The following is a 21,524-nucleotide window of genomic DNA, read 5'->3' as shown; positions in this document are numbered from 1 at the left end:
TATTGACTTTGCCTCCACAGTCGTCTGTGTGACTCTCCAATTTACTGATGTGATCTGCATCATCCTGGTAAGTGTTTAACGGCGCTGAGTTACGTCAGCGTTACTGAGTTACGCCGGGTTAAATCCTGCGCTTCCTTTAGATAGAGGGATACAAAATAATTCGGGCTATGGTCTAACCAATGCTTCGTAAAGTATCCACTGTGTTTTTATTTGTACGCTTGCTAATGAAGCTAAGTGTCCCATTTTTTGTTGCCACTTTGTCAAACTGTGCTGCCATCTCAGCTACCCTTGGGCCTGCACCAAGTTCCTGCTCCTCATACCATTGTGTGTGTCCTATCCTTATTATTCCCCCACAAAGTGTCTCACCTCTTACTTAAACAGCACCAAAATATGGCAACTGTGCATTTGTGGGATGTGCAAGAGAATTTTATTGTACTGTGGATATGTGACAATAGCGAACCATTGAAGAACTATTATTGGAATTAAATTCAGAATCAGTCACATCTGTCAAATAATCTTGTATGACTATTCTCCTCAGTGTCAACAACACCACCAATTTTCATGTCATTAGAAAGCAGACTGATGATACCTACTGCATTCATATCCCAATCACTTTATAACTAACAGTAAGGGCCCAAACACCAATTCCAGTGGAAAACCACTGCTCACAGACTTCTAATTACAAAACTAACCCTCCATCCTTACCTTAGTTGCCAGCCAATTGTGGAAACAATGGTCTTAGGCTCAAACTTTTTAAACTGTTTCTCATTGGGGACCTTGTCAAGGACCTTACATGTCCTTCACATCCAACGCAATACTTTCCTAAATCCACTTTGCCATTTAATACATAACTAAAAGTTTCATCTTATATGTATGTATGCATGTATGTATGTTCCCGAAATACAGCCAAAACAGTACAAGATAGCGCAACATTTTTAGGGGCGCCTTACTCACCATTCGCTTGGGGTGTGCAGCAGCAGGTTTTGTTCGATTTTACAAAGTATTTCCCTTTATAAATTTTAATTTACTGTATACTGGGCACTGCGCTCCCACGTACCGGGGCCGTCAGCCACGCCTGCGCAGTTGGGGAGGTTTGCCGGGCTTGCCGCCATTTTCAGATCGCCATTTTGACTGGCGTCACAACGGGGATCTCTGGTAGCACAACAGGGACCCAACGGGTCCACGGGTCGGCTCGTATACTTATAAAATGCTTCAGGATTTTCCTTGATTTTCTTCACTTGTTCACATGATTTCTTTGTCTCCCAGTTTTTTTCAGTTGAGTTTAGTTTATTGTCACGTGTACCGAGGTACAGTGAAAAGCTTTTTGTTGCATGCTAACTAGTCAGCAGAAAGACAATACATGATTCGATCCATTTACAGTATTTTGATACATGATACGGGAATAACGTTTAGTGCAAGGTAAAGCCAGCAAGACCGATCAAGGATAGTTCGAGGGTCATCAAAGAGGTAGATAGTACTTCTTAAACATCCCCCGATGCTAGTTATTCTCTTGAAGGGCCTCCCCTGTTTTTAGTTCTTTACATGCTTCCATTTCCCCATTATCCAGTCCTTAATATCCCATGGCATCCAACGTTCCTTGGACTTAGTGTTTGTACCTTTCATCCTTATGGGAACATATATTGGGCCCAAACACTTAATATTGGGCCCAAACTCTTAATATTTCACTTTTGAATCACCTCCAATTGCCCAGCAAGTACCTGTCCCCAATCTAATTTTGCCTGACCCCATCCTACGGTATTCAAATCGACCCAGTACTAGTTCGCCACATACCGGCTCAAAAAAGATCTATTGCAAGCTATCAGCCCTAGAGTTGCTGCTTTACAGCTCCAATGACCCGGGTTCGATCCTGACGACGGGTGCTGTCTGTGTGGCGTTTGCACGTTCTCCCTGTGACCGCATGAGTTTTCCCCGTGATATTCGATTTCCTCTCACACTCCAAAGACGTACAGGTTTGTAGGTTTTAATTGGCTTGGAATAAATGTAAATTGTTCCTAGTGTGTGTAGGATAGTGTTAATGTGCGGGGATCGCTGGTCGGTGCAGACTTGTGGGCCGAAGGGCCTGTTTCTGCGCTGTATCTCTAAACTAAAAAGGAAGCTCATTAAAAATTACCCCCCTCCATCTAACTCTTTCACACATTGTTAATCTCAGTTAATGACGTGGAAGTTGAAATCCCCGACTACCAAACTTTTTAACTCTTTCATCTTTTTGTGATCTGTCGACATATCTGCTCCTCTATCTTCCACTGATTGTTAGGAATCCTACCGATGATACCCAGCAAAGTGGAGACACAAGAACTGCAGATGCGGGAATCTTGAACCAAAACACAAAGTGGGGGAGGAACTCAATGGGTCACGCAGCATCTGCGGAGGCAATGGACAGACGATGTTTCGGGTCATGACCGTTCTTCAGACTGATCAGGTCTTTAAAAAAACACACACACACACACACACAAAGTGCTGGAAGAACTCAGCGAGTTAGGCAGCATCTCTGGAGAATATGAATAGAGCGTTTTGGGTAGGGGCACTTCTTCAGACTGATTGTGGTGGGGGGAGGGGGGAGATAGCTGGAGGAGAGGTGGGGGCAGGGCAAACTCTGACAAATGATAGGTGGCAAGTGATGAAGTCTCTGTTCTCAGACTTGATATACTTAACAAGCTCTTACCTGATTGGCACAATTGTCACACTGCTCAAGCAAAGGCCAGTATTGAGAAAATGCCAGATACCTTGTTTTCTGAAACCCCGCGACTCACCAGAGCCCTCTAAAACCACTGCACTCTTAGATCATACTTTGTTCGAAATCCTAAAAAACAATAAGAACCTGATTGACTTTTATGTGTCCTCTGAAATAATCCAGTAAGGCTTTTGTTTGAAGGCTAATTCGTGATGACAATAATGTTAGTCATGCCTGCCATGCTCGTTTTCGATAATAAAATAATAAAAACAAGCTACTCTGGTAGCACAGCAAGAACGTTGCCACCATGAAAACCAACAACCAACTTCCAGAACAGCAGAATTATTTTTCATTACTCTCGTACAATACAGTTTAGCAGATTTGTACTTTATCGCCTTAACCCCTTTCACCCTGTTGATTTTTACTGGTGCGCACAACCAAACTTAGAGAGGAGAATAGGAAGTAGTTCAGAAATTACAAGCAACGTCATCTGTCCATTCCCTCCACAGAAGGCCCAGTGTTGTCATGGATACGGGTAAATTTGCAAGGATGAAGTAGAAACATAGAAAATAGGTGCAGGAGCAGGCCATTCGGCCCTTCGAGCCAGCACCACCATTCAATATGATTAAGCCTGATCATCCTAAATCAGTATCCTGTTACTGCTTCCTCCCCATTTCCCTTGATTCCGTTAGCCGTAAGCGTCAAGTAGGTTTATTCCTTGTATTGGTTCAATCACCACCCTCTGCAGACACAGTGTGCAAACTGTCTCCTTCAGGTCTTGGCCAGGTTGGACAGTGGTGATGCTAGCAAACCACTCGGTGAGGGACACTGAAGTCCCCACCCTTAAGGTATCTCCTCACATTCCATCTCTGGCATTTTAGAAACATAGAACATAGAAAATAGGTGCAGGACTAGGACATTCGGCCCTTCGAGCCTGCACCGCCATTCGATATGATCTTGGCTGATCATCCAACTCAGTATCCCATCCCTGCCTTCTCTCCATACCCCCTGATCCCTTTAGCCACAAGGGCCACATCTAACTCCCTCTTAAATATAGCCAATGAACTGGCCTCAACTACCTCCTGTGGCTGCTGCAAACCAAGACTTCGAAGAAGCATCTCTCTACTACCCTCTCTCTACGCACTAGTGGTGTGTATAGAATTTACCATATTGAAAGGACCATTTCCTTCGCCATGCTTCTGGCAGTTCTTTGAAAAACTATTGAAATTAGTGCCATACCACAGGTTTTTCACCCTAGGCCCATAAATTCAAACTCTTTAAATACAGATTCAATGGAATTTTAGATCCCACTCTTTCAGGTAGTGTGTTCTACACTATAACAACAATCCATGAGAAGCATTTCCCTCAATTTCCCTGTATTTCAAATTATTTTAAGCCCATGATCTCTGGTTGCCAACTAATTATATCATAGCAACCCAATCTCTCTCACCTGTTTCATTGAAACTCCCGAGCATTTTAAATACCTCCTTTTAACCATTCCATCACTTGGGGTCATAGAGCCATACAGCATGGAAGCAGATCCCCCAGCCCAACCCATCCATTGCCGGCCAAGATGACACATCCAAGCTGGTCCCACCAGTCCGTGCCTGGTGCAGATCCTCTAAATCTTTCCTATCCTTGTATCTGCCCTAGTGTATTTTCAATGCTGTTATAGTACATGCCTCAACCAATCTCAGCTTCCCTAAATACCCCAGAAAACTAAAATTTTAATTCCTTGCAACAGCTTGCTGAATCCGTGTACTCCCCTTGAGTCATTGCTGGAATCCTTAACGCTCCCAAACCAAGACCTGTGTTTGGTATTGGCTTGTTATTGTCCCGTCTACTCCATGTTTGCATACTATCCAGCTAGATCATACCGTTCATGAATACAACAGGTAGTGCAAATGAGAAAATAAATAGAGTGCAGGATGCAGTGTCACAACTACAGAGAAGATGCAGCTCTTGGTAAAATTTGAACAGGCTGTAACATTGGTAAGCAAGGTTCATATTCTATAGATACAAGCAACTGCAGATACTCATTTACAAAAAAAAGACACAAAGTGCCGGGGTAACAGAGCAAACCAGGCAGCATCTGTGAAGAACATGGATGGGCGATATTTCGGGTCAGGACCATTCCTCAGATCCTCCTTCATATACTGTCCTTCGTGCAAATCAGTCTCGTCCCTGGCAGTGTTGTGCAACATTTTATTTTTCCTTGTAAATATTTTATTGCATTTCTATTCTCAGTGCTTTACAGAGATAAAAATGGTGAGAATCAAATATCATGACAGTTGTGGAGGCAGCACATTTACACGTAACTAACAAAGGAATCAGGCAAACTAGAAAGGACAAAGAGCAGAGTTCAACTTCAACAGATATCTGACATCCGTGCAAAAATATATTGCTTTATTTTAAATCACCCTGCTACTTAAACAAATATCACCAAAATGTCAGGCACATCTTGCAAAGGCAACAATCTTAGGAATGGAATTAGGTCTGCTACAGAGTCTGAGACGCAATACCGCTTCCTTTCTTAGTATTGAACTAACTGGTCAATCTTAACTTTGGAATATTGCATGAAATAAAATTGTCAGTGAATCAGAGTGAAACTTACCTTGCAAAAATCCACTGCTTGTCGTTCAGTGATCGATGAAACAGCCGATGTTGATAATGGAACAACCATGCGCTGATGAGCAATAAATATGTGAATAGCAATAATTCCTCACTGATCTCCTATTAGTTGAAGAATTTGAGACTAAATCTCTGGATCCTCTGCATCCAATTTACTTTTAGTGGGTTGTGATTCCTATGAACCATCGATCTGCTTGTTGATTACAGTGTGTTTAAATTGATTTAGTCACAGAATATACAAATGAAGAAGGCTTGCACAACCTTGGCTAGGTTTAAAATATGGCAATGTATCAAAGCCTGGCAATATATTTAATGTACTAAAGTATATTTACAAAATGACAAGTTTAAACACTGTAATTGAATCAGGATATTGCATTTATTTTAATCTACTAAAGTGGCAGATAGCCATAAATCTTTTCATTTTGAATGTTAAGCACCCAAGCCAGATACTGGATGAATTCAGAGTATAGAAAACATAAACAGTACAGCACAAGAACAGGCCCTTTGGCCCATCATGCTGTGCCAAACATGATGCCGTTAAACTCATTTCCTCTGCCTGCATATGATCCATATACCTCCATTCCCTGCATATTCATTAGCCAATCTAAAAGCCTCTTAAATGCCACTTAAATCTATCTCTGCCACCACCCCTGGCAATGCCTTCCAGTCACCCACCACTCTCTGTGTAAAAAGCCCCACATTTCTTTAAAATTTGCCCTTCACACCTTAAACCCATGCCATTCAGTCCTTGACATTTCTATCTTAGGAATAATGGACTAAAGTCTACTCTATTCATGCCTCTCATAATTTTATATACTTCCATCAGGCCTCCCTCAGCCTCCGACGCTCTGGAGAAAACAATCCAAGCATGGTCCACATTGGATCACTTGAGCCCCCTCAGCAATGTAGCTTGTACAATATTGGCTCAGCAAACTGATTTGCTGTCAAAGAACTATACTGAAATTAATCAAACTCCTTTTCATTCAAACACCTCTCAGCATCACCCTGAATCTGTGGTGAAAAAGATGATGATGACACACAGCATAATTTTTTTTGGTTAAGGTTATTGAGGATTGGGAATTAATAAGAATTTGGTGCATATTTTAATTAAAGCACTTTAATTACAATGCCATCTTTAATAGAATCTGCTCAACAGTATATATTTTATATTATATTGTATTGTATTATCAACTAGTTAATCTCTAGTTTTACTTAATAACTTTACACTGCTCAATTATGGCTCCATATATACACAAATTAAATTGCTAAATGAACTGTACAACTGCACCTTCCTTCTCACGAGACTGAGACTTTAAAGAAATAAAATTATTGCAGAAACACCGTAAATACATATTTTTATTTTTGTACGTTAGAAAAGTCATTTTCACCGTGTTTACATTAGATGGACACTTTTAACATGAAGAACCATAATCAATTAAGCAAAGTTACATATAGAGTACAACAGTCAGATATTCATTAGGAGATCAATACAAGGGAATTTTCTATTTTGAGACAAACCTGGATTCAATCATTTTTATTTGATCCCTTGAGGATCAAATAAAAGAGTACAGGCATAGTCCATTTTTCTTCCAGACTTTGAGGAAAGTTGCAGCTGGCAGCTGATCCTTTAGACAATGAGATAAAATGTGAATGTGAGAGAGGAGCAATTTTCACCCTTTAGCCTCTATAATGGAAAATCATTCACATGATTTACAGGCATCTCAATATAAATCTTTAATTTAGTGTGTGTCAGGTGCTCAATGATCATCTCATTCCCATTTCATGCTGATGCCATCTACAAGGGAAAAATAATATTTTGAAAACATTTTAAAACACGTCTAATTCCATTGTTTTTCATGCAGGTGGATAGATGTCACAATATCAGCACGATAAACTACTAAAATGTCAAGACATTATGAAAAGAGTTCTGAATGAATGCAACTTTTAAGTCTCTTAATGTCATTCCCCTAACAGCCCTCATTAACCCATCAATCTGTTTACTTCATCCATGTCTTATTCTCACGGTATCCCTGCCCTCACCCCATTGGAGATCGTTCCTGCCCAAGCCTCCCATACCACCTCTGGAACTTAAAAGTAACTTGTCTTTTCTCATTCTCAGTTCTGACAGTGGCTTTGACCTAAAACATTACGTCTAGTTCTCTTCCCATAGTTGCTGCCTGACCAGCTGAGTCAGCGCTTCCAGCATTTTCTGTTTTTATTTCAGAATTTCATCCGGCCGTACGGTGGTGCTGCGCCAGAGACCTGGGTTCCCGACTACGGTTGCTGTCTGTACGGAGTTTGTATGTTTCCATGTGACCGAGTGGGTTTTCTCTAGGATATCTGGTGTTCTCCACACTCCAAAGACGTACAGGTTTGTAGGTTAATTGGGTTGTATAATAGTAAAAATTATCCCTAGTGTGTATAGGATAGTGTAAGTGTGCAGGAATCGTTGGACGGCCTGGACTCGGTGGGCCGAAAGGCCTATTCTTGCACTGTATCTCTAACCTAAACCGGAAACTTTTGATGTTTAGACAATAGACAATAGGTGCAGGAGTAGGCCATTCAGCCCTTCGAGCCAGCACTGCCATTCAATGTGATCATGGCTGATCATCCCCAATCAGTACCCCGTTCCTGCCTTCTCCCCATAATCCCTGACTCTGCTATCTTTAAGAGCCCTATCTAGCTCCCTTTTGAAAGTATCTAGCGAACCGGCCTCCACCACCCTCTGAGGCGGAGAATTCCACAGACTCACAACTCTCTGTGAGAAAAAGTGTTTCCTCGTCTCCATTCTAAATGACTTACCCCTTATTCTTAAACTGGCCACTGGTTCTGGACTCCCCCAACATTGGGAACATGTTTCCTGCCTCTAGCGTGTCCAAACCATGAGATACAGCGTGGAAACAGGCTCTTTGACCCACCGAGTCCCCGCCGACCAGCGATCCCGCACATTAACACTTTCCTACACACACTAGGGTCAATTTAAATTTTTTTTACCAAGCCAATTAACCTACAAACCTGTACGTCTTTGGAGTGTGGGAGGAAACCGAAGATGTCGAAAAAACCCCAGGCAGGTCACGGGGAGAACGTACAAACTCGGTACAAACAAGCACCTGTAGTCAGGATCGAACGCAGGTTTCTGGCATTGCAAGGCAGTAGCTCTACCGCTACACCACCATGCCGCCATCCAACGATTATTGATAATGTAAGGTAAAGACTCAGACTACGGATGAGAATATAAAGATGGGATTCAACTACGTGAATAGATGGAAGTATTGTTGAGTAATGGATGTATTGTTGAAGTATGGATTGAGCTATTTCAACAGCATCAATAGCCACTTAACCTGAGACATGCTCTGGGTAGGAGCAGCAGAATTCCTTCCCTGAAGGATATTAGTGAGCCATGTACGGTTTTTTTTTAATGACAATCAAGTAGACATTCCATTCCGTCACAATTTTAATAGACATTTAAAAAAAAGCAGGAATTTATAAATTCCATAACTGACATGGTGGAATTTGAATCCTTATCCCCAGATCAACAATCAGCCTCCTAGATACTTGTTCAGTGACTTAGTTACTATGCTGCTATGCTTGCGTATATCACGCTCATAGATAAAGTAAAAAAGTTATGTTACTCATATTTACAATGATTCACAAAAATAAATGTGAATGCCATGATATCCATCTTACTGTCTATATTGCAGTTTAACAAGCGCTTCTAATAATGAGTGAAGAACTAGTGATTGTCATAAATAGTGGCTTCAGAACCAATAAAGTAAGCACTTTTGAACTGCTCCCAAATTTATAAAATATCAGACGTCATACAGAAATGTTTGTTAAACTCATCTTAAAATGACTGTGTCTACCAGCAATATGCATAAGCCTTCGAAACATAGAAAAATGGGTGCAGGAGTAGGCCATTCGGCCCTTTGAGCCAGCACCGCCATTCAATGTGATCATGGCTGATCTAAAATCAGTACCCCGTTCCTGCTTTTTCCCCATATCCATTGATTCCTTTTGCCCCAAGTGCTAAATCTAACTCTCTCTTGAAAACATCAAGTGAATTGACCTCCACTGCCTTCTGTGGCAGAGAATTCCACAGATTCACAACTCTCTGGATGAAGAAGTTTATCCTCATCTCAGTCCTAAATGGCCTACCCCCTATTCTTAAACTGTGACCCCTGGTTCTGGACTCCCCCAACATCGGGAACATTTTTCCTGTATCTAGCCTGTCCAATCCTTTAAGAATTCTATATGTTTCTATGCATGTACACAGGTTTAAGTCATTTCAAGCATTCTATTAAAACATTTTGTGAAATCCTGTGACAATGACAGGGTGTCGTATCCTATTTTGAACATTATGTTCCGTGAGAGCAGAGAAGACACAGATGAAACCTTTCCATTCTCTTCTGTTACAGCACATTGTTATTCAATCCTTGCTAAATGTCAAATTACAAATGATTCCTTTCTCTGATTCATAGATTATCTGAGGTCCTTGCAACTCAGTCCTTACGCATTAACTCTATAGGTATTTCAGATGTTAACTTGCGTTCTTTTGAAATTTTTAGGATTCTTACCTGCCGCTTTTTAATAATTTATCATTTTCCGCACGGCATCAAAACACTTCCATTTGTCTGGTATGTAAAAAGGTTCAAAGATATGCGGAAAAGGTGTATCATATCCACAGACTCTGCTGATTGGCGCCTCCAGGTTGAGAAAGCACTCTTCCTGTAAATTACAAGAAAATAAAATGTAATAAGAGCTGCCAGATTCTGTTACAATCAGATTTTGTTTACCAAAATCCACCTGGTTGTTTGAACAACCCCCTATCAGGCACAAAGTATACTTTATGTTGTCCTTGCTCTATCTAGTGCAAGATTTTGTGAGTAAAACATGTTTTTTAATACATTACTTTGAGTACATCTGGCCCAGAATATATGAGCAACATCGTATCAGTGAGTTTATTTTTTTTCACCGTCTGACATTTCTCTGAAATGCAAATCCTGTCATGTTCCCTTATCGGCACAACACTAACCTAACTCTTGAAAGAGCAGAGTGAGTTTACAGAGAGAAAAATCACACCCCAGTACAATGATGTTTTGTGTTTAATGAGCACAATAATGAGAAAATATCTACAATGATTTTTCAGTGATGTAAGGAACCTTCTCCATCAGGAGACTGAAAACAGAGAGCTCTGCAAAACAAAACAAGAGCACCACACTTTGTTCAATTAAAACGAATTTATGCAAAATATATGCACAAAATACTGGAGTAACTCAGCCTGAGGAAGGGTTCTGACCCGAAACGTCACCTATTCCTTTTATCCAGAGATGCTGCCTGAGCCGCTGAGTTACTCAAGCATTTTGTGTCATTGTTTGGTATTAATCAGCATCTGCAGTTCTTTCCTATACTAATTTATGCAAGTTCACTTGTCAGCCGCTATTTCATTATAAGCACATCAAGTTGACCTCAACAAATGGATATAACCTCAGAAATGTGTAGTCACATTTAGAAACCAAAATTAATATTAAGAACAACATACAGAATGCAGGAGGAACTCAGCATCTCTGGAGGAAATGACCAGACAATGTTTCTGGTTGGGACCCTTCCTCACACTGATAGGGAGCAGGAGGAGAGACCTGGAAAAGCTCTTTTCCAGCTTTCTCTTCCCTACCCCAGCAGTCTGAAGAAGGGTCCAGACCTGAAACATCCTCTGCCACTTTCTGCCACAGATTCTGCCTGACCCGCTGAGTTCCTCCGGCACTTTGTGTTTCGCTCAAGATTCCAACATCTGCAGTCTTGTGTCTCCTTTAATCTATCCTCAAAAATATTGTTATGTGATATGATGAAGAAATGTTCCATGATTTATTTTTAAAGGAAAAGGTCGGCGGGTGATAATCAGCCCTCCCTCATTAATGAGAATCTAGGCAGCCACCCTGAGAATCAAATTATGAGGTCAATAATTTTCATCCAAGAATCCTCAAGAGTATTTTATTGTCATATGTCCCGAAACGGAAAATTGAAATTCTCACTTGCAGTAGTATAACAGGTATATAAACATAGTACCCAGTAGATACCGTAATAACAAAATTAAGTTCAATAAGTTTGAAGTCAGAAATCTGTGCATTTACTATGGAAGGCACAAGCGAGTGAGGCAGTTAGAAACCAATTCCTGAAATGACTCACACAAGCCCCAGGCCACACCTGCAAATGCTCAAGTTCTAAGCATCCCTTCAATAAGCAAGGATTGAAATTCATGCAGTTTGTTGCCCTGGACAAAAATAAGTAAAATAATTGGCAATCAATATTTTAATGCAGACCCATCTAATCATAAAATGGTAACCGCATGGATGGCCTTTCTGCAATCTCTGCAAGAGCAAGATGGCACAGTGGCACAGCGGTAGAGTTGTTGCCTTACAGCACCAGGGACCCGGGTTCGATCCTGACTATGGGTGCTGTCTGTGCGGAGCTTGTATGTTCTCCCTAAGACCATGTGGGTTTTCTCCGGTTTCCTCCCACACTCTAAAGGCGTACAGGTTTGTAGGTTATTTGACTTCTGTAAATTGTCCCTAGAGTTTAGGATAGTGCTAGTGTACAGGGTGATCGCTGGTCAGCACGGACTCTCTAAAGTCTAAAGTAAAGACTAAAGCAAGTGGCTTGGCCTCCATCCTTCCTCTATATCATCACAATTTCATTTAAATACCTACTGAATTACTTTTCTGAAAACCACCAGAGAATATATTCCAGAAACTAATCACCAGCTGCAGTCAAAACATTTCCCTACATATTATCTTTGATTTTTTTTGGTCTATCACCCTACATCTGGACCAGTTTATTCTCAACACTTATCTACTTTTCTACAATCCCTTTGACTTTGAATACCTCTCAAATATCCTTGAGTGGCGGTGCAGGCTCGAAGGGCCGAATGGCCTACTCCTGAACCTATTTTCTATGTTTCTATCCTCTCCATCTTCCCTGCTCCATGTTGAACAATCATATACTATCAGTTCCTCATTCCTAGACGTATTCCAGCAAATCTCTCAAAGGTCTTCACATCCTTCTTCAAGTGGATTGGCCATAACTGAATGCAAAACATCTGTTTTTTTTGGCCAAGCAAGTGCTTACGGAGCTTCTCCTAACTTACTAGCTTCTGCAATCTAAAATGAAGTAGAGTTGCTGGAAATGCTCAGCAGGTCAGACAGCATTGCTGGAGAGCAAAGCACGTCAGATCATAAAACCTTACAGCACATAAACACAATGCTCAGCCCACCGTGACCATGCCAAAAATGACCATGCCAAGCTAAATTAATTTCTTCTGCCTGCGCGTGATCCACTCCCTCCATTCCCTACAGAACCAAACGCCTCTTGAGGTCAATCAACGTTCATCAAGTAGAACGTTTCTGATCTAAAACATTACTTGTTTTTCTATGTCCACAAATGTCACCTGCCTTAAATCTAATTTTCTACATCTCATCCATAGGCAGATCATCTGTGGCACTCTCTCCTCCCAATTTTACCCAGGAAAGGCATTGAGCAATGGTTCAATACATTTAAGCTGGTTTTCACCAGAAGGCGTGGCAGTGCCCCCCATCATTCACAAGCCCAAAATTGGACATATATATGGATAGGTAAGAGGGAATTGAGCCAAATGGGACTAGCCTGATATGCCAACTAGGTTGGCGTTAGGGGCACTAATCTCACTCAACCTCCACGTAGTGCAGCAGTCCTCTTCATCACCCAAATGTGTAGGAGACCATATGACTTATCTTCATTCGGGCTGCTTATATTGGCAATGTACAATAGTACAAAAATGTACAATAAGGGACTATCTGAGTGATGGCCCACTTTCACTGTCAACATTTCTTCCCCTTTACCTATTCCAAAGACTGCAGCAAAAGGACAGGCAACACAAGTCAAGTTCAAGTTCAAGTGAGTTTATTGTCATGTGTCGTTGTATAGGACAATGAAATTCTTGCTTTGCTTCAGCACACAGAACATAGTAGGCATTTACTACAAAACAGATCAGTGTGTCCATATACCATTATATAAATATATACACACATGAATAAATAAACTGACAAAGTGCAAATAACAGAAAATGGTTATTATTAATCAGAGTTTTGTCCGAGCCAGGTTTAATAGCCTGATGGCTGTGGGGAAGTAGCTATTCCTGAACCTGGTTGTTGCAGTCTTCAGGCTCCTGTACCTTCTACCTGAAGGTAGCAGGGAGATGAGTGTGTGGCCAGGATGGTGTGGGTCTTTGATGATACTGCCAGCCTTTTTGAGGCAGCGACTGCGATAAATCCCCTCGATGGAAGGAAGGTCAGAGCCGATGATGGACTGGGCAGTGTTTACTACTTTTTGTAGTCTTTTCCTCTCCAGGGCGCTCAGATTGCCGATGCAACCGGTCAGCATGCTCTCTACTGTGCACCTGTAGAAGTTAGAGAGAGTCTTCCTTGACAAACCGACTCTCCGTAATCTTCTCAGGAAGTAGAGGCGCTGATGAGCTTTCTTGATAATTGCATTAGTGTTCTCGTACCAGGAAAGATCTTCAGAGATGTGCACGCCCAGGAATTTGAAGCTCATGACCCTTTCAACCATCGACCCGTTGATATAAATGGGGCTGTGGGTCCCCCTCCTACACCTTCCAAAGTCCACAATCAGTTCCTTGGTTTTGCTGGTGTTGAGGGCCAGGTTATTGCGCTGGCACCATATGGACAGTTGCTCGATCTCTTCTCTATACTCTGACTCATCCCCATCAGTGATACGCCCCACAACAGTGGTGTCGTCAGCGAACTTGATGATGGAGTTCGCACTGTGATTGGCTACGCAGTCATGGGTATAGAGTGAGTACAGCAGGGGGCTGAGCACGCAGCCTTGAGGTGCTCCCGTGCTGATTGTTATCGAGGCTGACACATTTCCACCAATACGAACAGATTTCCACCAATACAAACAGACACATTTCCACCAATACGAACACACAATTAGCATGTGTTTTATATTTATTTATTTTTACAGGACGTGGATATCTCTGGCAAGGGTAGTATTGCTCTTTAGATTGCGGCACTGAGATAGTTTCTTAAATTTTACAGCTGTCTACAAAAAAAATTCCAAACAGCCTACATTGTAAAAGTGATGCAGTAAAACTCAGATAACCTGGCACACTTGGGACTTTGATGGTGCAGGATATTATTCCTGTTTAAACCACAACACACATTTAATTCCCTGTTTTCAGTTTCATGCTTCATGGTATGATGATAAATTTCCCAAGGAATCTGGAGAATTTAAAGGGAGCACAGGAATCAATTACGATACGATACGATACGATAAAGCTTTATTTATCCCCGGAGGGAAATTGAGTTGTAAGGTAGAGCAGTTGTAAGGAAGAGTTGTAAGGAATATCTAGTGAGCCAGAGGCCGAATCAATGGGATTCCCAAATAGTTGGATTTTTTTGCGAGCCAACATTATTGTTGCTCATCTTGTACTGTACATAGAAATAAATAATACTGATAACTTATCAAATCAAATGTGACGACTACAACATGAAATGGTCTCTAATCGTGGTTTACATCATCTATTATGGTGGTCCACTGGTTCAAATGATATGATGGCACCAAACACTCGTTTCTTGTAAGGCAGCCTTGTGTGTACCGAAGCGTTGTCATTTACATGGCACGATACTGTCCCACAGTAGTTAAGTACAGCAATGGTATGACAATGCAGCACTCCTTATCTGGTACAGTTTCTTCTCTTCTGGATAGTCTTGCACAACTACATGCCTCCTGCCAGCCAATGGCCAGGAAAGTGCCTCTACTTTCTTGGAAGGCTTAGGAGGTGGGCACGTCTCTTCTACAGATGCATCGTAGAAACATTTGTTGGAGTAATTCAGCGGGACAAGCAGCAACTTTGGAGAGAAGGAATGGGTGACATTTTGTGTTGAGACCCTTCTTCAGACTGGTTAGGGATTGGAAACAAGAGACATAAACGGTATACATCAGCAAAACCAAACGGTGATGTGGGGAGATAAAGAACAATGAATGAAAGATATGCAAAAAAGTAACAATGATAAAGGAAGCAGACCATTGTTAGCTTTTTGTAGCGTGAAAATGAGATGCAAGTGTGACTTGGGTGGGGGCGGGATAGAGAAAGAGGGAATGCCAGGGCTACCTGAAGTGAGAGAAATCAATATTCATTACTACTGTAAGCTGCCCAAGCGAAATACGAGATGCTGTTCCTCCAATTTGCGTTTAGCCTCACTCTGACAATGGAGGAGATCGAGGACAGAAAGGTCTGTGTAGGAATGGGAAGGAGAATTAAAGTGTCCGGCAACCGGTAGATCAGGTTGGTTCACGCGGGCTGAGCGAAGGTGTTCCGCGAAACGATCGCCCAGTCGGCGTTTGGTTTTGCTGATGTATAAGAGTCCACATCTTGAACAACGGTACAGTAGATGAGGTTGGAGGTGGTGCAAGTGAACCTCTGCCTAAGCTGAAAGAACTGTCGGGGTCCCTGGACAAAATCGAAGGAGGAGGTATAGCGACAGGTGTTGCATCTTCTGCGGTTGCAGGGGAAGGTACCTGGAGAGGGGGTGGTTTGGGTGGGAAGCGATGAGTTAACCAGGGAGTTGCGGAGAGAACAGTCTCTGCGGAAGGCAGAAAGGGGTGGAGATGGGAAAATGCGGCTATTGGTGGGATCCCGTTGGAGGATTATGTGTTCTATGCGACGGCTGATGGGGTGGAAGGTAAGGACTAGGGGGTCACTGTTGCAACTAGGGGGAGGGGGAGCAAGGGCAGAGCTGCGGGATACTGAGGAGACTCGAGTGAGGGCTTCATTTATGATGGGTGAGGGGAATCCCCATTCCCTAAAGAATGAGGACATTTCAGATGTTCTAGTATGGAACACCTCATCTTGGGCGCATATGCGGTGTAGATAGAGGAATTGGGAGTAGGGGGTAGAGTCTTTGCAGGAAGCAGGGTGGGAAGAAGTGTAGTCGAGATAGTTGTGGGAGTCAGTGGGTTTGTAATAGACGTCAATCATTAGTCTATTTCCTGTGATGGAGACTGTGAGATTAATAAAGGGGAGGGATGTGTCACAGATGGTCCAAGTAAATTTGAGTGCAGGATGAAAATTGTTGGTGTTGATGAAGAAAGTGAGTTCTGCATGGGTGCTGGAGGTAGCACCGATGTAGTTATCAATCTAACGGAGATAAAGTTCGGGGATAGGGTCAGTATACGCCTGGAACAGGGATTGTTCAACGTACCTTCTTACACAGGTTTGTAGGTTTGTTGGCTTGGTATAATTATAATTTGTCCCGTGTATGTGTAGGATAGTGTTACATTGCGGGGATCACTGGACTGCATGGGCTCAGTGGGCCAAAGGGCCTGTTTCTGCACTGTATCTCTGACCTAAACTAAACTAAATCTACATTTCTGGAATCAAACCATAAAAGCAATTATACAAATTGCAATCCAAGGTTAGTCACTTAATGTTTTCTTCAATTCTGTCTCCAGTCTGGCTATAAAGATCCAGCATACGGTTTTTTCTTCCAATTCCAACCAGTTCCAACTGGGCTTTGGTTTCACACCTCATATTCATTTATGATGACTTGGAACATAGTTATTAATCACAGGAGGAAAACATATTAAAGAAAGATTGATGTGGGGAAAAATTAGGAGAATTTGTCTGAACCTTGGGTTAAGGCTTTGTTACTAATCTGGCCATGTTTGTGCCTGAGAGCAAAAACATGAAAGTTCATTAATCGTCCAGCAAAAGATGGTGAGGATTTTAAAATAAAATTAAAATAGTACAAAGATTTTTAGAGGCGGCACAGGGGCGCAGCGGCAGAGCTGCTGGCTTACAGCACCATAGACCTGGGTTCAATCCTGACTGCGGGTGCTGTCTGTATTGAGTTTGTACCTTCTCCCTGTGACCGCGTGGGTTTTCTCCAGTTTCCTCCCACATCCCAAAGATATTCAGATTTGAAGGTTAATTGGCTTCTGTAAATTGTCCCTAGCATGTAGGACAGAACTAGTGATTGTTGATCGGTGGGCCGAAGAGCCTGTTTACACGCTGTATCTCTAACCTCTAAACTAAACTAAACTAAATTCTGCATAGACTTAATCAGATGGGCATCTTATTATGTACAACCCATGCAGCTGTCAGAAAAAGTTATTTGCAATGGTGAACAAGTTCACAGGTCATATAAATCCATGTGGGTGGAATTTATTCACTGGGATTTATATGAATAGTTCCAGGATTGAAGAGATCCAGTGAGTTCACAAGAGCAACAAAAGATAAATGTCTTCCGTTCTTTGATTTCTGGTATTTATTCAACCAGACAAAGGCTTCGTTCTTGGAACAAAATGCTGTCATTATGCTCAGGCACATGCTGATTATTTTTAATAATGAACACTTTCTGACCTTTCAGACAAACTGCAGTAATGACAAATCCTTTTGATTATGTAGGGCTGGAACGAGGAGAAACCGATCACTTGGTTTGCTTTCCCAACATGAACTCTACAGGTCTGGTACTAGACTTGGTGACAGGATTGCCAAACACAGAGAACAAATAGCTCCCAGTATAGCATAATTAGACATTTCCAACGCTGTGCTAAATGGATTTGCACAATACCTGAAACCACCAACAGCTTATGCCAAAGGGCTGAATTCAATAATCAATTATATAATTGAAGCCAATCTACTGCTGCTGTCAGGCAAGTACATAATTGGATCAGTACTATCAGGACTGAGATGAAGAAAAACTTTTTCGCCCAGAGTTGTGAATCTGTGGAATTCTCTGCCACAGAAGGCAATGGAGGCCAATTCACTGGATGTATTCAAGAGAGAGTTAGATATAGCTCTCGGGGCTAATGGAATCAAAGGATGTGGGGAGAAAGCAGGAATGGGATACTTATTTTGGATGATCGGCCATGATCAGGTTGAATGGAGGTGCTAGCTCGAAGAGCCGAATGGACTACTCCTGCACCTATTTTCTATGTTTCTATACCTCCAAAGATATATAGACACAAAATGGCTGGAGTAATGCAGCGAGACAGGCAGCATCTCTGGAGTGAAGGAATGAATAGATGACGTTTCCCATTCCTTCTCCAGAGATGCTGCCTGTCCCGCTGAGTTACTCCAGCAATTTGTGCCTATCTTCGATGTAAATCAGCATCTGTAGTTCTTCCCACACTATCATACCCCCCCCCCCGCCCCCTCCCCTCCCCCCATACATTAACACTGCTGACAACGCTTCCCAATAACACTGTATGAAGTCACATTACCCCCTACCCAATCAATATTGTATGATAGATGGAGTAAACTCTTCTAATCTGGATCAAGTAAAAATATTCCACCTTGGTAGCAGAATAGCGACTTTTTTTATTAGTTAATGCATCGGCATATCACTACTATTGGCTAACAGGAAAATGGTTTCATCAGTGCCAATTACTAATGATGGCACTAACAACTCGCATTCATCTTAGATTGACCAATATTTTTTTTAAGACAAATTATCTGCAGAAAAACAAGGGTCCGTTCATGGCTATTTGCAATATATGCTGATATTTGATTATGTCAGCCACTGGGAATTATTGTTGCTGTTGACTAGCTGTGTTATAATGATACTCATTTTATTCCAGTCGAAACCAACCTACTTTATTGTTCAATGGTGCTTTTTAATGTTGCACGTGCAACTGCACAGCAAAATTATTTTCTCACATACAGTCCAGCAAAGTATTGCTATGCCTAAGCACATCCCGAATAGCAAAGTGTACAGAAACAGTTTACTAAGCCCGCATGCCAGGAACAAAAGAGGAGCCGGCGTGGATTGACTGCCGTGAGGGGGGGGGGCGGACAAAGAAGGACCCGGTGTGGAGGAACCGCCCTGTGTGAGGGAGGGAGAACAAAGGAGTACCTGGCGTGGGACACTTTGTAACTTTGTCGATGCCCTTTATGTAGCGACTCTTTGCATACCTTGGGCATGCAAAACAAAGATTTCACTGTGACTTGTCACATGTGACAATAAAGTATTCATTCATTCATTCATGCAAGTGGCGCCATTTTCCAAGTCCGGGTGCATCTTCTGCGCACTAATTCCTATGAGCGGTGTCCAATCCAGGCAAGTCCCATGCTGCCGCAGGCCTCCTGCCATTGCCTAACCAGTGAACCAACATCCCTCTCCTCACTCATCCTCCATTGTGCTCCAGGGACACCTCCCTGAGTTGAACTTGTGGTTGACATGGCCCAGTCCCCGGTTCCCTCTTCTACTGGCATTGCTCCTCGCCCGTCGCTCCATCGTCATTGTCGGCTCCATCTTCCCGCTCTTTGGTCTTCGGGGAGAAGCAGGGGCCGACTCGGTGGCTCCCCCTGCAGGCATTGATCCGCCAGGTTCCTACTTTGTATTATTTTGCATTGCATTACTAAAAATGCATTGCACCCAAGAGTGCTTCAATATATTTATGGATTATGTTATGATGCTAAGAATAACCAAGCTAACTGCAGACGTTGATTATCCTTATCATTAGTTTATGCTACTTTGAATAAATAGCTATTTTATTCAAAGTAAGCAGTATTTGTTGGATTATTCATGTTCAAAGAATTACCAAATTATGAATGGGGTTCAACTAGTTGAAGATGAAATGATCCAAGTCCAGGGACCAAATTAGTTTTAAGATGAAACTGTGGCGGTACCTGATAGCAACCCAAGGTCATGACGAACCATCGGCTCTAGAGGGCGGCGACTTGGTGGGGGAGGCGCGAGTCACGGGGTCGTTATCTGAGTTGTTATTTAAGGCCGGGCAACGCATGTGTCAGCTGAGGAGTAGGGACCTGTATGCAGAAGAATAAACACGTCTAGAGCATACTTGTGTCCGACTAGTTTTTGGCTGGACTCCTGCCAGTCCCTGCCACAATACTACAATTACAATGTATGCAATAGATGGACATTTATTTTTGCCTTGAAATTTCTGAAATAAATCCAATCTAAGCTAAACAATATGGGTGCTTTCTGAAGCTTCCACAAGAATAATCATTCGCCAATGTGTCCAGAATCAATTTCAGATCTCCAATCACTCGACCGGGATGGAATCTGCATATAACATCTGTCAGCCTCTTGTTACCTTGTATGCAGCCAGTATAGCTATGTCAGTCATGTGGGAATGATCATTTTCCAGGTGCAACATCCAGAACATAGAACAGGGCAGCGAAGAAACAGGTCCGTCGGCCCACAATGTCTGTGTCGAACATGTTGCCAAGATAAACTAATCTCATCTACCTTCCATTCCCTGCATTTCCATGTGCCTATCTAAAAAGATTCTTCAATACCATTACACCACCTCCACTCCTGTCTCCACTACCACTTCCAGGCACCCACTACAATTCGTGTACAAAATTCATCATGCACATCTCCTTTAAACTTTGCTCCACTCACCGAAAAGCTTCTTTGTAAACACGTCTTCACGCATATGGCGGTGTACCAATGACAACCCATGCTTGGTCCATTGTGAATATTAAATCTAAACTTAAATTCCTTATTCACACAAAGTTCACAGAGCAAACGGTAGGCATGCTTTAAGAATAAATACAATAACAAGTGCGAAACAGTAGAATGGTACAAGATGGTTGTGCAATCTAAAGTAGTGCAAATAAATATTAAGCCACAACAATGGAACCACGGGATGAGGTAGATTTAAGAGTGGCAGCGTATCGGGAAGAAAGTGTAAGAAGTGATTGGCTTAGGAATCTGATAGCAGTGGGGAATAAACGTTTCTTAAGTTTGCACGTTCGAGCTTTCAATTCCTGCTTCTTCTCCCAGAAGTTGGAGGAGAGAAAAGGAAATGGCCAGGGTGGCAGGCATCTTTGACGATAGGCATCTGGACAAACTTTGAAGGATTGACTGCAGTTTGCCATTCAAAAGAGCAGCATTTGAGGGAATGTTTCTTGGGAAATAATGTGATGCAGCCTGTAAAAACTGAGAAGTGCTTGCTGCAAGTATTGCCATCCATGCAATGGAATTCATGGCAGAATCACCATTATGATTTAATACTAAATGAAGTAGAATACATTTCTTTTTAAAAGCTAATTTTCAAGGTTGAATCTTGCAGAATAACAAACAACTTTTAAATTATAAATGGAAAAAGAAATGCCTTAAAGTACACAATGGGAAGCAAAGAAAATATAAATTCATTTCAGAAAGGGGTTAATGAA

General features: G+C 42.0%; 1 protein-coding gene across 3 annotated transcripts in view; it reads right to left on the bottom strand.

Annotated features, from left to right (window-relative positions):
• Positions 1 to 5,683: 5,683 nt before the first annotated feature.
• Positions 5,684 to 21,524, bottom strand: part of bckdhb (branched chain keto acid dehydrogenase E1 subunit beta) — a 199,980-nt gene continuing 184,139 nt past the window's right edge. Inside the window, exons 10-12 of one of the 3 annotated variants that reach the window (XR_004411999.1) lie at positions 9,898 to 10,048; positions 6,995 to 7,118; positions 5,684 to 6,373 (exon numbers count right to left, since the gene is read on the bottom strand). Coding sequence is in view for 2 of the 3 variants with exons in the window: in XM_033020820.1 (XP_032876711.1) it covers positions 9,908 to 10,048 (141 nt within the window). In the remaining variant the exon portion in view is untranslated. Of the gene's footprint in view, positions 6,374 to 6,661; positions 7,119 to 9,897; positions 10,049 to 21,524 lie in introns of those variants that run through there. The other 2 variants (XM_033020820.1, XM_033020819.1) reach the window with 2 other exon arrangements.

The sequence above is a fragment of the Amblyraja radiata genome, chromosome 5, assembly GCF_010909765.2.
Source record: "Amblyraja radiata isolate CabotCenter1 chromosome 5, sAmbRad1.1.pri, whole genome shotgun sequence".
NCBI classification, from domain to species: domain Eukaryota; kingdom Metazoa; phylum Chordata; class Chondrichthyes; order Rajiformes; family Rajidae; genus Amblyraja; species Amblyraja radiata.
Note: the sequence above shows the minus strand (reverse complement) of the source record. Positions and strands in the feature narration are given on the sequence as shown.